At 45.4% G+C, this 17,129-nt stretch overlaps 1 protein-coding gene across 1 annotated transcript; it reads right to left on the bottom strand.

The window, feature by feature from the left end:
• Positions 1 to 2,313: 2,313 nt before the first annotated feature.
• On the bottom strand, positions 2,314 to 10,860 carry LOC310776385 (uncharacterized protein; the record flags this gene model as incomplete). Its single annotated transcript, XM_083636579.1, has 5 exons — positions 10,748 to 10,860; positions 8,826 to 8,957; positions 7,964 to 8,075; positions 3,869 to 5,297; positions 2,314 to 2,622 (listed from the first exon to the last, which is right to left on the bottom strand). The coding sequence occupies exons 2-5, from the start codon at positions 8,896 to 8,898 to the stop codon at positions 2,314 to 2,316; spliced, it is 1,923 nt and encodes a 640-aa protein (XP_083492705.1). The 5' UTR covers positions 8,899 to 8,957; positions 10,748 to 10,860.
• Positions 10,861 to 17,129: the final 6,269 nt, after the last annotated feature.

Genomic DNA, 17,129 nt, shown 5'->3' with positions numbered 1-17,129 from the left:
CCTCAGCCGGCTCGCCGCGTGCGCAGTGCCACCGTTGCAAACTAGCTCGTCAACAAACGCAAGTGGCTCGCTGTCAATCAGCGGCAGATGGATGTATCGGAGGAAAAAGGGGGTGTGGGGGGGGGGGGGACGATGATGCAAGAAACAGGGCTAACAAGGCGGGGGGTTTGGGTGGGGGAAGAGGAGGGGGGGTTTGGGGGAGTGCGTGCGTGACCATGTGTGTTGGCCTATGAGTCCTTAGAGTCCATGTGTGTGTGTGTGTGTGTGTGTGTGAAGTCTGAGCCCCCCCTAGCTGAAACATAGCGGTTGCTGTAGAGATGGCGGTTTTTCCAGTCCAAAGGTCAGGCATCAGATGTCAGGCCGGGGGGGGGGGGGGGGGAGGGTGGATGTTGCGAGCACAAGTTGCAGTCAAAGCTTCTGGAGAGTTTTGCTGCTAGTGTCCTTGACGGCTGATAACAGGTGGGGGGAGTCCAGATTAAATCAGTTGTTTGGGTTTTTCTCGGTGGGTGCAGCGATCAACAGCATTCCTCACACAAGTCTAGTCCTTGGTCCTTAATTTTAAACACTTCGGCTCAGCGACAGTAATATCTCCCAGAAGTAATCCATTTTTGCGATTCAGATCAGAAATTGCAACAGTCCGAGTACTCACTGCCCCGCTCATCTCGTTTATCTGACGTGCAGCCTAGGGTCAAATGGCTGCTGTCTTCCCGTATCCCGCGGCGAAAGTCCCGTCTGGGCAGAGGGGGGGGGGGGTTCCCCGGACCCCGCATGAATTTTGTCGATTGCCTTGAGAGACCAGCTTTATTCTCTACACCTCATGTGTGTGTGTGTGTGTGTGTGTGTGTGTGGGTGTGTGTGGACACAAACACACACACATTTACAGATACACAGATCACAAGGTCGAGCAGTGCCAGATCCAGTGTCCAATGTCTTGCTCAAGGGCAGTTTGGTCCAACTTTGTACCCTGTCTTTGTTGTTTGTTCTTTCCAATCAATTCAAGAGTACCCCAAAGGAAAGGGTCTTCCTCATAGAGATATGTGATCATCTCTGTACTCGCAGCTGGCCCTTTATTCTTTACTGTGTCGATGACAAAACTTGCCTTGTCACTTCTCTGTTGCTTCTCACTTGCTGACTCCAACTCAGCCTGATTTATCACGCTTTTGTCATAAAGCTTGTCCAGCAGACCGTTGAGCACAGGTGCTGATACTCTGACGATGAATTCTTTCCGTATGCGTAACAGGGTGTCATTTGAATGGAGATGATTTGAAACATTCTGATGCTGGGCCCTTCTTACGGCATCTGACGAAAGACAAACTTGAAATTGCCATTCCACAGACTGATTGTTACTGTTTTTCAGAACGAGTATGATATCTCCAACGATTCTTTTAAAAGCCACCACGAATGTGGGGAAGTAGTTGTGGTAGGAGTCACTGTGGAATTCTGCCATGTCTGGTTGTATTAGCATTATTGAGTCATATTCAGGAGAAGCGGAAAATGTGTACTTATGCTCTGGGTGTAGTTTACACTGTGGGTATACCTCTATATACATCTCATCTTGATCAATGTTATTCCTTTTGTGCAGCACATCAGTGAGCACAATGTTTATAGGAAGCAACAGCACATTGAGGACAGATCTGAGATCAACTGGGGGTATATAGAACAGCAACACCAACGCCCGGATCGGGGCAAGGGGGGAGTCTTCTTCCTTGGCAATGCCATTTTTACAAAATCCAGTGATGTTTATAATAACATGAGTTTCTGTTATCTTATGGGGAGGGATGAACTCAGTTATCTCATCTGTCACATGGGCAACTGACAAGAATTCACATCCACCTGTAGAGTGGATCTCGCAGTGTGGGAGATGAAGTTGACAGACAGATTGCTTGTTGCATTTTATGTCAAACAGCGGCCCTGCAGGCTTCTTGTTATGCCCTGCTAGCCTCTGTTTCCATGGGACAATCCTGTACACCACATCTCCTTCTCCCTCCATCTTAAACACTAGACCTGTCACGCTGCACTCGTACAGGCCTGGGGAGGTGCCGTGGAATGTAAAGGTTTGCTCATTTTCATCAACAACAATATTAGGTGTAAACTCCTGTGGTAACATTTCCTCTGGAGCATCGTGGCCTGCTGGCTCAATTTCTGACATATGTTCCTTGCATGCATCTTCTACTGGGCTTTCTTCAGTGTTGGTGGGGGAGTCCTGGAGGTGGTGGTGAGAAAGGGCTGGTTGGGTGTCTGTGGTTGAGGGGTTGCCGGCTGAGTCCTGTGGCAACATTTCCTCTGGGGTATCGTGTCTGTCTCCTGACTCACTTACTGCGTCCAAATGCTCATAGCTGCATGCACCTTCCACTGTGTCTCCTTCAGTGCTGATGCGGGAGCTGGCCTGCAGATCATCTGGGCTGATTGGTGGACATGGAGGACCAGCAACACCTGGGTCATCTTCTGCTGGGCTTTCTCCAGTGCTGATGGGGGAGCTCTGGAGGTGGAGGTGAGAAAGGCCTGGCAGGGGGTCTGTGTTTGGGTGGTGTTGGCCAGCTGTGACCCGTCTCTGCTGGTCATAACCACCACAACTTGTTTTGCCTGACTGGGGTTTAGGAGAAGAACATTGCTGGGAGGCCTCTTGTGGAAGGGAAGAGGACGTAATATTGGGGGGAGGTGAGGAAAGATGACCAGAACATATAGACAGTTCAGAAGGACAGGTATCACTTTGGCCCTGGGAGAAGAGTGAGCGTGTGGAAGGGGGGGCGTTGGGCCCTCCTTCTCCAGTGAGTTGCTGGTGACGCTCTGGTTCACCATCGTAATGTAAGGGCAAAGAAGAGTGCAGAGAGGGCAGCTCTTCTTCCGAGTGCAGCTCTCCAAGCACTTCAAATCTCCTTCGTAGTTTAGCATCTTGCATGGTTTGTTCTACATTCACTTGAAATGTGGGGAAGTAGTTGTAAGAATCATTGCTGATGAACTCAGTTTCCTCATCTGTCACATGGATAGCTGACAAGAATTCCCATCCACCTGTAGAGTCTATCTCACAGTGTGGGAGACGAAGTTGACAGACAGATTGCTGCTTGCATTCTATGTCAAACAGCGGCCCTGCAGGCTTCTTGTTATGCCCTGCTAGCCTCTGTTTCCATGGGACAATCCTGTACACCACATCTCCTTTTCCCTCCATCTTAAACTCTAGACCTGTCATGCTGCACTGGTACAGGCCTGGGGAGGTGCACCGGAAAAGGAAGTTGTCCCCGTTTTCATCAACACATATAACAGGTGTAAACCTCTTATAGCTGTCTTGTAAAGGAATATCAGCTGTGGCCTGTGGGGACATTTCCTCTGGAGCATCATGGCTGCCTGCTGACTCTATTTCTGACATATGTTCCTTGCATGCATCTTCTGCAGGCATTTCTTCAGTGCTGATGGGGGAGCTCTCGAGGTGGAGGTAAGAAAGGGCTTGCAGGGTGTCTGTGGTTGAGGAGTGGTCAGCTGTGGCCTGTCTCTGCTGGTGATAACTATCAACATACATTTCCCCTGACCGGGGTTTAGGAGAAGAACATTGCTGGAAGGTGTCTTGTGGAAGGGAAGAGGAAGTAATGTTGGGGGGAGGTGTGGAAAGAGAAGCAGAACCAGCAGGCAGTTCAGAAGGACACGTATCACTTTGGCCCTGGAGGAAGAGTGAGGATGTGGAAGGGGGGGCTGCAGACCCGCCTCCAGTGAGTTGCTGGCAACGCTTATGTTCCCCATCGTAATGTAAGGAATGTAAATTGTGCAGAGAGGCCAGCAGCTCTTCTTCCTCAAGATAAACTTGCCATACACACTGGGAATCGATACTGTGTTTCAGATGCAGCCGAAAAGGTTTGGTGATTTTTTCAAAAATCACCTGGAATGTGGTGAAGTAGTTACCATAGACGTAGGATTTAACATCAAATTCTGCCTTGTTTGGTTGTATTAGCACGGAGTCATCTTCAGGAGTCATGGACAGTGTGTAGTCCTGCTCTGGATGTAGCTTACAGCGTGAGCTTCTTTCTATGTACCTCTCATTTCCATGTATTTCCTTCCTTTTGTACAGCACATTACTGATCACAATGTTTCTAGGAAGCAACAACACATTGAGCACAGACCTGTACTCAGGATCAACTGGAGGGTTGTAGAACAGCAACACCAACGCCCTGATCGGGTCAGGGGGCGAGTCTTCATCCTTGACAAGGCCATAACCAGAAAATCCAGTGATGTTTATAATAACATGAGTTTCTGTTATCTTGTGGGGAGGGATGAACTCAGTTCCCTCGTCTGTCACATGGACAACTGACAAGAATTCAAATCCACCAGTAGAGCGGATCTCACAGTGTGGGAGATGAAGTTGACAGACAGACTGCTGGTGGCATTTTATATCAAACAGCGGCCCTGCAGGCTTCTTACTATGGTGGGCGAGTAGCCTCCGATTCCAAGGGACAATCCTGTAGTCCACATCTCCTTCTCCCTTCATGTTAAACACTAGACCTGTCTCACTGCACTGGTACAGGCCTGGGGAGGTGCATTGGAAGATGAAGGTTTCCTCATTTTCATCAAAAACAATATCAGGTGTAAACCTCTCAAAGCTGTCTTGTAACAGGATATCAGGGAAGCTATGAGACTGCATTGCTTGTGTATATTTCTTGTTCTTCATGACAGGATCTTGGCTCAGTGAGGGCAAGTTGTGAGAATGACGCAAGGAGGAATATGATGGGTGGGAGTGAGAATGGCCTGGCAGGATGTCAGGGGTTGAGGGATGGCCGGCTGTGGCCTCTGGTACCATCTCCTCTGGGGAATTGTGGTTTTGCACTGAGGTGGCTCGTAACACAAGTTGCTTGCATGCATGTTCTGCAGGGCTTTCTTCAGTGTTGGTGGGGGAGCTCTGGAGGTGAGAAAGGGCTTGCAGGGTGTCTGTGGTTGAGGAGTGGCCAGCTGTGACCTGTCTCTGCTGGTCATAACTATCAACATACATTTCCCCTGACCGGGGTTTAGGAGAAGAATATTGCTGGAAGGCGTCTTGTGGAAGGGACGAGGAAGTAATGTTGGGGGGAGGTGTGGAAAGAGAAGCAGAACCAGCAGGCAGTTCAGAAGGACAGGTATCACTTTGGCCCTGGAAGAAGAGTGAGGATGTGGAAGGGGGGGTTGCAGACCCTCCTCCAGTGAGTTGCTGGTGACGCTCATGTTCCCCATCATAATCTAAGGTCAAAATAAAAAGACAAGAGTGCAGCTCTTCTTCTCCTCTCTTGTTTCTCTTTCTTGCAGTTTGTAATTGGTCCTTGGTGGCCCCACCGATGTCCCTGAAAGATGAGCAATAGGAAAAGAATGAAGAGGATGAAGAGAAATAGTCTGAATCATAGCCAGCAGCGCATTCTGTATAGTTCGAGTTCGATGTGAATGCAGCTAATGATGGCGATATCATTTAGAAAATTAAATTACACAATGAGGGATAGTAGAGTAGAGAATGTTCTTTATAGTTCAGTCCAGTTCCCTCAGTTCAGTTCAGTTTATGAAGGAACAAAAATACTCCACTTCGGGATTTCCATGTTACCAGTTCAATGCGGTTCAGTTCACTCAACAAAAATACTCCATTCCGGGATTTCCCTGTTAGACAGGAAAAATAACTTTGACCCAAGGAAACTAGTTTATAGATTTATAAGCTAAAGCAGCTCAAGCTAACCAGAGCTATTAACGTTACGAGGCGGCACACTGCACCATCGGAACAGTTATTTCATGATTTCTCTATGAAACTCGTTCATTGACAAGAACAACGAAAGCAATTGACACATTTCTGTGCTGAATGAGTGAATATCCAACAAACAGCAGCATTATTAATCTATAAAGGAGAACTGTGGAAAACCCCAGGGGTCACCTGGTACAAAAACAATATGGTAGCTCAGTCAGTGGGCACGGTTTTATTACAATTTACTTCTAAACCATTCCCATCGATTAGTAAACCATGTGCAGTTGTGCACAGATTTGTAATATATACTGGTAACATCAAAGAGGGACTTTTAGGCATATATACAGTGAGCCAGAGACATTACACACAGCTTGGCTACATACTGTGAATAACCATTAGGCACCTGAGCATATGTGTTAACCATAACCATTGATTAATCACAAAATCAAATCTGTAGGTTTAATTTATGATCCAATGTGTGTTTGGTGACAATATGAATTCACCTGTTACATCCTGCTTGTATAAAATGCATTACATGTTATATGCAGCTCTGTGGGCCACTCTAGTGTCCCTGTTTGATGTTGATCAAAAAGTGTCTGCCAAAAAATGGTTGCTGTCAAATAAATTGCAGCTTTTTAAACTTGTAAAAAGGAGGCTTATAACCATTTTATACAACAGGTAGTTCCGGCCGAGCAATTTGATTGGACAAGAGGGATCTTACGAGTGCCTATATTTCACGATAATGCACTGGCGCTTCACTGTGTGTAGGGTAGGCTATATCACTCCGCTTCACAGCTGCTCTAATCAACAAAACAAACACCAGCCACGTTACATTGAACGTCATTCAAAGCGTAACCGAGAGCGCAAAGATGGATTTTTTTCCTAACATAACTTTTGACTTAAACTATGAATGCTCGTCAGAAGAGGACGAGGGGGAGCAACATTCTAATGCGGAAACCTCCAGGGGCCTGGTCGTAACTCCTACGTCGGTCTTATAAGACCATGGACTTACGCCTGTTGCACCAACACGGCTTATGTCTGGTCTTAACTATGCTGGTCGTAGCAATGCGCGTCCATGTGAATTGCCAGGGAATGCCCCCTGATTGGATGATGTTGCAAAAAATGTGCCTCGCGACCTGCTTGGAGCACTGTGCCACTACGCTCTCTCAGCCACTACTGTAAAACACCCTCCCTCCTCTCTCCCTCCCTCGCTCCGGGGGAAAAATGGCGGCGATTGAGCCAGAAAGACAGTCTGAATGAAATTGATTGTAACGTTCCCAATTCTATGTATTGCATTCTAAAAAACTAACGGCAACATTTTGGAAGGCTAAGCCACACAACTAGTTTGTTGTAATCTAACAGCATGCTTCAAAAGACGGAGAACTGGCTGTGTTACGACGATCAGGGTAAGGACTCAAAACGGTCTCCGCTGATAAGACACGGAGATCTCTGTTACAGGCAGGCGCTACGCCTCCTCCTGACCAGGCGGGCTGATTAGGCTACATTTTCTGCAAAGGGAAAGCTGGGGGGACTATTTTTGTTGGCGGAGGAATAAATACAGAAATCATCTATTTTCTCAGCTTTTTGTCATTTTTTTTTAATCAGCTTTGTTTAATAGAACTGTTGTATAAAAGCAATATCACACTCGAGGTCGTGCATTGTTGGCTAATATTGGCACTGCTGTGATTATCTACGGCACTCGGCCTGCGGCCTCGTGCCTGCGACCGAATCACAGCAGTGCCAATATTAGCCAACAATGCACTCCCTCTCGTGTGATATTGCTTAAATAATCCAGGCTAATTTCTAAATATTTTCTTTGTTTTATATAAAAACCCATCCGTAAATAATATGTATTATAGTCTAGTTTCCAAATCCAGGCCTAAACAAGGATATTAGACATCCCATGTGTTTTCCATGAGTGGAAAGGCTGTTTGTGTGTCGGCCACGCCCCCGGTCAGACTCATTATAGGCTTTTAATTGACTATACCGGCCACTATTAGAGGAAATACAGTCATTATAGTTGTCATTTAGGATGTTTATATACAGTAGTTACAGGTATAGTGTGAACATTCTGTTAAATTATAATTATTTTAATATTTTTATGGGCTTTTAGTCTTTTTCATAGGTGTCTGTTTGGGCATCTGACTCTTCCTTGTTCCCTGTTGTTCCATCTGACCAGAGAGATGTTTTCAGTCCAAAAGACATTCCCACCAATGTAATCAACAGACACAACATGAATGATACAATTTTAGTTGAGTAAAAAAAGGCAGCTTGTCATTTTACCTGAGCTTGTTTTTCTTGACAGTTATAGGGAATATAAGGCCAACTACAATGATGAGGAACACCGTTAACGTTGCACCAAGCACTGATGCTTCAATAATGGCAGTTGTTCCACCTGAAACAGGAGAAGAGTCAGTTAATGTCTGCCACAATAGGACAACTACATCACTTTCAGGATATAAGATAACCTTTTACTTTACAATGGCTGCACTACAGTTAAAGTAATAATCCATGACATTTTCATATAAATAAACATCTCTGCCTGCTCTAACGCAGGGTCTCTCAACTGGTGGGTCGGGACCCAAAGTTGGGTTGTGGGGCGGTTTTAAGTGGGTAGCGGACGCCGGACCATGAGGCAGCTCACTCTGCTCTCTGACTGGTTTACCCTGGTATTTTACCCTAACCTTAAACCCCCATTATGGCCACACTGGTGCCCTTAATCTTACAGAGGATACAATATTTTCTCAATCAATAATGCATCATTATTGACGACCATATTTCACAACCAAACCAGCTCCTACGAGCACAACAATAATAATAATGGTTCGCTTTTGGTAAGAAAACACCTGCCACGGGAAAACAACCTTACTTCTGGCATCCATGTTTGTTGCTCTTTCCGACCAAGAGCACTTGAATGGTGTCCTGTCGTAATTACGACTCTACAACGCGTAAGTAGGAGCTTCCAAGGAGAATGTGAACACAGCATAAGCCCCGATGTCACTTTCATCATGACACAAAACCGCAAATCGTGACGAACAGACAGACAGACAGACACCGCCCGCCCGTCCACCTAGGCAATTTTACAATGTACCAGGTTTAAATATAGCCATGATTATTGGAATGAGATCAGAGAGATCAAACTCACCTCTACTGGTAAGGGCCGCGCTCCATATGAGAGAGATGACCACCAGACTGACGACATGCTGGACCCCGGTCATCCTAATCTTCAGGTTCCTGTCTGTCTTTACCTAGGCTGGACATCCACAGCTCCTGTTTCCTGCTTTCACATGAGGACATGGGAGTGTCAAGTGCAGTTCAAATACTTACATCAACAAAACAACTGTCAGTGTCCACTAGTGAAGTTTCGAGCACCACAATCTCCACAACGCCACAACGTCAACTGGGCCAAGCTAGAGAAAGCGTGTTAAAACAGAATACGGGACTATCTGTAGAAAACAAAACAAATTAACAATCTGAGCTGGCGATGTTGTTTTGTTGTGGAATATGCAGTGCATGGAGACCTGCATGGCTGCCTTGACCGAATAGAGGTAAGCATTGCTTCTTTGTGAAGAAGCAATGGAAAATTTGGCCATACCAGCGATATATTATAATAATGTTGAGCATATTATGCATCATAATTTAATATTTTATTTCATGGCCAGATGTGGCCTTTCTCATCTCATATTAAGTCGAGCTGTTTATGTGCTTTTGTGACGTGCGTGATGCCCTCGCCCTACCTATGATTTATAGCCTAATATAGTATCATTGTATGTGTGTGTATATAGATGGATGGATGGATGGATGGATAGGCAGGTATATAGGTAGATAGGTAGGTATATATATTATAACACACATTTTTCTTATGTTTATGTTCTGTTAAAAGTATATAATTTGGTGACAGGAGATGAACAACAGAGAGCAGACAAGCAGAGCCACACTGGAGCAGCCCAGGCTGGAAGAGAGGTGACAGGCGGAGACCAACATCAACAACAGAGAGCAGACAAGCAGAGCCACACACATATTAATCTAATATGATGTGTGTAGTTCTTTATAGATCTAGCCTCTTAATCTTGCTCTCAAAGTGCACCAGATTGAAGCATTTGGCTTTAAAATGGACCAAAGAAATCTTCTAAAACTACGTCAGTATTTCTCTATGGCTGGCTACGGGCCTGGCCTCAGTAATGCATATACCAGGCTCTCTCCCCTCTGAGAGAGCCTGGTGACGCAAGGTTACAACAATTCTAGGAAAGAAGAAATCACGGCCAAACTGGATTGAGCTGAACACAAGTCGACGCCTGTACTGCCTACTGTCTCTGTGAAGCCGATCAGACAGTGCCCCACTCCACCCTGAAGTCCTCCTGAGCTGCTGCCTGCATCAAACTAGTGGACTCGTATTTTTGTTGTTTAGAAGGGAGGGTCCCTCCACTAGAGCAGGGCTTTTCAAAGTCTGAGACTGTGGGCTTCCCCACAGACAGCTTGGAAAAAGGGTGCCCCCCTCGCTCAATTCCTGGACACCTATGAATTATGATTAATGTTATTTGATCCCATAGACACTAAACAATTGTGCCAACTTCCAAGATAAGCTGATATTGTTTGACATACTTCAGACTACACTAAATACATAAAGAAGGTCTGTCTGAAGACATTTACTAGTTTATGTTTCTGACTCTAGGAAAGTGGGAAAAACTGACAAATTCCCTACTGTAGCCTATCTCTTTAAACAAAGCACACATGTTTAGCTATAATCTATGTCATCTCCTTTTAATAACTAATGTCATATTTTTTCACTTCCATTCACTGAGCCTGCCCTTAAACTGCTTACCTCTCTCTCTGTGTGTGTGTGTGTGTGTGTCTCTCTCTCTCTCTCTTTCTGTCTCCCTGTCTCTGTCTGTCTCTCTCTTTGTCTCGCTCTCTCTTTCTCTCGCTCTATGTCTCCCCTGCATTATGTAGGCTAATTAGTAGCACAACAAAATGTAGTCGCCTACATTTGAATGTGATTGCAGTCGACCCTGTTCAACTGAATGAGAGACTTTACAGTTGAATAAGAATAATAAGAAAAACACTCACCCTGCCTCGTCCTCAGCCCGTTTCCTCCTGCTGCTGTGTCTAAAATAGAGTCAAACTGCAACACATTTTACTTTCACTCACCACCAGTTTGCCCCGCCTGAGAAATGTTGTCGTGGCATTTTGTGATGAGAGTGAGAGAGAGAGAGAGAGAGAGAGAGAGAGAGAGAGAGAGAGAGAGAGAGAGAGAGAGAGAGAGAGAGAGAGAGAGAAAATCTTTATTTATCCCTGTATCCAATTCATACAGTATGCAGCATAACAAAACATTTAATTTAAAAACATACAGACATAAAACAGTCAAAAGTAGGGATGTCTTAAAACATAGTACGTTTAAAAGGACAGGAAACCATGTAAGTTAAAACAGAAAAAGGGGCATTAGGCTACTATTCGATTCAACAGTTCAGACAGCGAATAGCCTCAGGAACAAAAGAATGGCTGTATCTGTTCCTGCAACAGCTGGGCATCCTATACCTGCGCCCAGAAGGAAGGAGGGAAAGCTCAGGGTAAAGAGGGTGCTGAGGGTCACGTAGGACAGCTGAGCCTTCCTAAGAACTCTCTTCTTATATAGAAGACAGAGGTCATTCAAGTTGCAGCCTGTGATTTTGGAGCTCGTCCTGACAATTTTCTTTAACATGTTCTTGTTTGTCAAGTTTAGGTTCCCAAACCAACAAATAAATGCAAAGGTGAAGACTCAATACAAGATGAATAGAACATTTTCAAAGGTGACGTGCTACATTCAAACTTCTTCGCTTCCTTAAAAAGAACAAGCGCTGATGGCTTTTCTTTAGAATTGCCTTCACATTAGGCTCAAAACTCAGTTTGTCATCCAGAATTGTCCCCAGATATTTGGGGTGGGTTCCATTAATAACGCGTCATTCACACAGCACAGATTTCCCAGAAGGCTTCACTCTGTCCTGCTTATTTAACCAAACCTGCTGTATCTTATGTCACATGACACCATGCTTTCATGCTTTCCTAGTATGTTTGGGGATTGACCCGCCCTAATCTGCCTCTGATTGGTTTACCCTGATATTTTACCCTAACATTAACCAATCATCACTCATAATGCCTAAACCAAACCAATCAGAGGCAGAGTACCGTGGGTCAATCCCCAACAATTCTAGGTGGTGGGCCAAAGGCTGCTATCTGCTTTAGTTTTTGAGATGATCGATCCCCATCTTAAGGTTAGGTTCTTTTTCATATGAACAAAATAAATTTCTTCTGAACACGATTCAGTTTGTTGGCAGCCTCAACTCGCACTCAGTTGAATGAAAACGGTGAGTCACACATTTTAGCCAAGGACACCGTGAATTATCTGGGATGTACATTAGATAAACATCTTTCAGGGGAGGCCATGGCTACAAAAGCCCTCACTAAAATCTGCCATAAAACTACATTTTTGTCTAGAAAAGCTGAGCTGTTGGATCGAGCAACACTCAAGACTTTGGCAGGAGCATTAGTTCAATGCCATTTTGACTACGCTGTCACCTCCTGGTATAATAGTACACCGCAGCGCCTTAAAAACAAACTACAGACTGCCCAAAACAACCTTACCTCTCTCTCTGTGTGTGTGTGTGTGTGTGTGTGTGTCTCTCTCTCTCTCTCTTTCTGTCTCCCTGTCTCTGTCTGTCTCTCTCTTTGTCTCGCTCTCTCTTTCTCTCGCTCTATGTCTCCCCTGCATTATGTAGGCTAATTAGTAGCACAACAAAATGTAGTCGCCTACATTTGAATGTGATTGCAGTCGACCCTGTTCAACTGAATGAGAGACTTTACAGTTGAATAAGAATAATAAGAAAAACACTCACCCTGCCTCGTCCTCAGCCCGTTTCCTCCTGCTGCTGTGTCTAAAATGGAGTCAAACTGCAACACATTTTACTTTCACTCACCACCAGTTTGCCCGGCCTGAGAAATGTTGTCGTGGCATTTTGTGATGAGAGAGAGAGAGAGAGAGAGAGAGAGAGAGAGAGAGAGAGAGAGAGAGAGAGAGAGAGAGAGAGAGTAAATCTTTATTTATCCCCCCTGGGGCAATTCATACAGCAAGATTTTACATGATTTGGAGAATAATCGCATTATGATGGGTGTTCTACATTACTTCTGACAATGTTCAAAAATGCTTTGTTGGTATAAAACAAATCCACTGGAATATACAGTGGCACAAAAGGGACACTGCAGGGCTTTATTTTTTTTTAATCAAAGGCAGTTGGATGCCCCTGCGATGTTGAAGCCTTTACAAAAGTAAAAGTTCTGGGCATCCTATACCTGCGCCCAGAAGGAAGGAGGGAAAGCTCAGGGTAAAGAGGGTGCTGAGGGTCACGTAGGACAGCTGAGCCTTCCTAAGAACTCTCTTCTTATATAGAAGACAGAGGTCATTCAAGTTGCAGCCTGTGATTTTGGAGCTCGTCCTGACAATTTTCTTTAACATGTTCTTGTTTGTCAAGTTTAGGTTCCCAAACCAACAAATAAATGCAAAGGTGAGGACTGACTCAATACAAGATGAATAGAACATTTTCAAAGGTGACGTGCTACATTCAAACTTCTTCGCTTCCTTAAAAAGAACAAGCGCTGATGGCTTTTCTTTAGAATTGCCTTCACATTAGGCTCAAAACTCAGTTTGTCATCCAGAATTGTCCCCAGATATTTGGGGTGGGTTCCATTAATAACACGTCATTCACACAGCACAGATTTCCCAGAAGGCTTCACTCTGTCCTGCTTATTTAACCAAACCGGCTGTATCTTATGTCACATGACACCATGCTTTCATGCTTTCCTAGTATGTTTGGGGATTGACCCGCCCTAATCTGCCTCTGATTGGCTTACCCTGATATTTTACCCTAACATTAACCAATCATCACTCATAATGCCTAAACCAAACCAATCAGAGGCAGAGTACCGTGGGTCAATCCCCAACAATTCTAGGTGGTGGGCCAAAGGCTGCTATCTGCTTTAGTTTTTGAGATGATCGATCCCCATCTTAAACTGCTTGCAGCCCGCACCGGATCTACTTACCGCTCTCTCTCTCTCGCTCTCTCTTTATGTCTCCCTGTCTCTCTCTTTCTCTCTCTGTCTGTCTCTCTCGTTCTCTCTATCTGTCTCTCTCTTCGTCTCGCTCTCTCTTTCTCTCGCTCTGTCTTCCCTGCATGTAGGCTAATTAGTAGTGTAACCGAGGTGAATCAGCGTTGATTCCTCGTGAGTCCAGTGTGGTAGCGAGTGGATTGGTTAAACTCACTCCCCAGTATAAAGGCATGTTAATCAGTTCCGCCAAGGGAGCTAGCTCTCTTGGTGGAGTGGTTAGTGTCTTTGACTCCCAAGCCGAAGGTCGGCGGTTCGTATCCACCCCTGGACAAGCCCTTAACATGGGTTGCTGCAAGTACCACCTACACAACGCCGTCGACCCTGTTCACTAGTCAACTGAATGACAGACTTTACAGTTGAATAAGAATAATGTTGTAAAAACACTCACCCTGCTTCGTCCTCAGCCCGTTTCCTCCTGCTGCTGTGTCTAAAATGGATGCAGTTTGCTCCGCTTGTATGGAGAAGTGTCTACTCTGTAGGGCCCAGGGGCGTATCTACGGGTGGGCCTGGGTAGGCACAGGCCCACCCACTTCTTGCCCTGGCCCACCCAATTTTTTTTTTTTTTTTTAATTGGTTGTTTTCTAGAGGCAAACTTGCTGCTGCCTTGCTAGCCAATGGTTTTGTAGCTTAAAAACGCAGGGCACATCATCTCCAGAGTCTAATGCATGACAACTTCATGACATCTAGGAATTTTGCACGCTTTGCGCTCAAAATTTCATCATGCAATTGCCCCACCAATTTTATCCAGGCCCACCCAATTTTATCCAGGCCCACCCATAATTGAATTTCTGCCTACGCCCCTGCCTAGGGCCTATCATTTCTGGCTGCACAGGTCCTTCTGAAGCTGCATTTGTGGCCTGGTGTGTAATTAAGCCTTCAACACAACAGCACAGCGATTTCAAAGGATATAGCCTACCTGCCTTTCCTTTCCACATGTTGGTTCCACCATTATACCTTATGATAAGACAGGCAAAATTTTTATTGACTAATTATAGGTGGTGACTCCTCAACAAAGTAACAAAGGGAACAAAGTAGGGCCCCCCGCCTGTAATAGGAATTTCCATCTCTTTATCTGTGCACCATTGTTTTAAAATACATACTACAGCATGCGCTGGGACGCGTCATTAGTGATGTTAGCTGGGGTGGTAAGGTGTTTCGGGTCTCTCAACATCATACACCCTCGCCCAGTGGACCCAGCCGAGGCCAATTAAGACCCCGACTCGCGTCCCAGAAGCAGCCGCTCATGGATCAGCCTTCCTACTCTGTCTGCAACGTTGCTCGCGGAAGGGTTGATCGCGCCCAATCCGCTGCAATAGAGTTAGTGCTACACCGCAGTATTGTAATGCCTTCGGTGCATGGAGGGTCTAGGCCCTGTGGGTGACTCCAGGTCGGGCTCCTCCTTCGTCTCACCAGACCCTCCCGGGGTAAAGGCAATCCTACCATGGGCAGAGAGGATGCCTCAAGAAGGCCTGTGCGCTGCACGTCATTCGCCTGCGCCGAGCACCTCGCTCTAGCCTGAAGGACCCCAGGGTGCGCCGAACTTTGCGCAGATTTTCAGGAGACTAATCCGTAGCGTTGGTGGATTTCTCCCTCACGAGAGAGCCAGGCTGGGGTGCTAAACCCATCCCGTACCGGATGCCGTCTCTCCGACCGTCTCTCCAGCTTGTCACCAAACTATACTTGGTTGACACCTAGTCTATTCCTAAGTGCCACTGGCCAGGGGAGCCAGGATTCTATGTTTTAAAATACATACTACAGCATGCGCTGGGACACGTCATCAGTGATGTTAACTGGGGTCGTAAGGTGTTTCAGGTCTCTCAACATTTATAATCAACAGTTTGATTCATTATACTTGGTCAAATAAGCTCATCAGCATAATTAGCCAAATAATTTCAGAGACTACAATTGCCTGCGATGATTACATGATTGTGTAAGGAATTATGTGTTAATTTGCAAAAGCAGATTATAGCAGGTGTATTGACAGCACATCTGGGTAATTTGCAAAACATGAAGGCCGCACCCATTTTTACGGGACAACACAAGCCACTCGCGTTGACTTCAATGTAAAATAGCAGTACCAAAAAAATCTATAGAAAAATAACAGAATTAATTTTGTTTATAAATGACCAAAAGACACCATGACATGACAATATATTTCAACTCGGCCGGCCATAGAATGCGTAAGATACATCGTCGAGGTAGCCTACTTGCCTTATATAAACGCTTTATCCAGTTTCCACCAGGTTACGCATCGTCCACATTAACGGTGTCACCCCTACTCTATTAAAACATATCTATCGCAGACCCGTTTTATTTTATTTTATTGTTAGTGAAACTATAGTCTCGCTGGCCAGCCTCCTCACGGAAGGGAGGGGAGGCTGGCCAGCGAGACTAGTGAAACTACTGTATAACAACACAGCAACTCTTCGGCATATCTCTATCAAATGAAACCGTTTTAAATAGTTTGTTTGAAGTGGTTTTGGCTTCTTGTACCGTCTTTTACTATGGTGGGTTTCTCCTAAAAAGGGGCACGGCCTTGGCGCTGGACGCTTGAAGACGTGGCGCAGTTCTGGTCTACTGGAGAAGAAATGCTTAGCTTAAATGAGTTTGGGCCCAGTAAGCATCATTCAATACGAGGGATCAGCGTGATGTCACAACAACAACAAACATCACTGTTTGTCACACACGAAATATGAGTTGTGCCAAACAAACGTTAATAGCTCAAGTGTTTGATGAATAATATGCAAGTTGTGTTAAAGTTGTGTGAACTGTCGCAGTCAATGGGCTGACTCACCAAAGGACGGTGATGCGGCTCTACAATACAGGATTGGGGATTTTAGAGATCTGCGTTTACTGCGCGGGGATAAATCCCTGATCGTGTCTGCCTGGGCTGGGCTATAGCAGCTAAATGCTAACTATGCTGAATCGGGAGAACGGGAGGATTTACCCCACCCTGACCACGCCCCCAGCCAGCTACCCCATGTGTTTATGACGAGACATCGACTCAACCTATGAGTTTATTCCTCATGTAGCCTAGTATAGCCTACTGCTGTTTTTGTAAAAGAAGAAGAAAAAGGGGAGAGGGAGAAAAAAGGCACATTTGGATTCTAACAAGGGCATAGGTTCCCTACGAGCAGGTTTCATACTGCCCCAAAATGTTTTGGCTGGAGGGGGGACTTGTTTTCCCATTTTAGTTAATGATCTAGCCCTGGAGATAAAATAATTCTGGTCGTTTTAAAACGACGATGTCGTTTTAAGATGTTTACTTTATGCAGATCATATAATCCTCCTGGCAGAGTCGGGAGACACCTTG

This window comes from Poromitra crassiceps, assembly GCF_964638095.1.
Source record: "Poromitra crassiceps genome assembly, chromosome: 5".
NCBI lineage: Eukaryota > Metazoa > Chordata > Actinopteri > Beryciformes > Melamphaidae > Poromitra > Poromitra crassiceps.
This window is presented reverse-complemented; position numbering and strand designations above follow the sequence as displayed.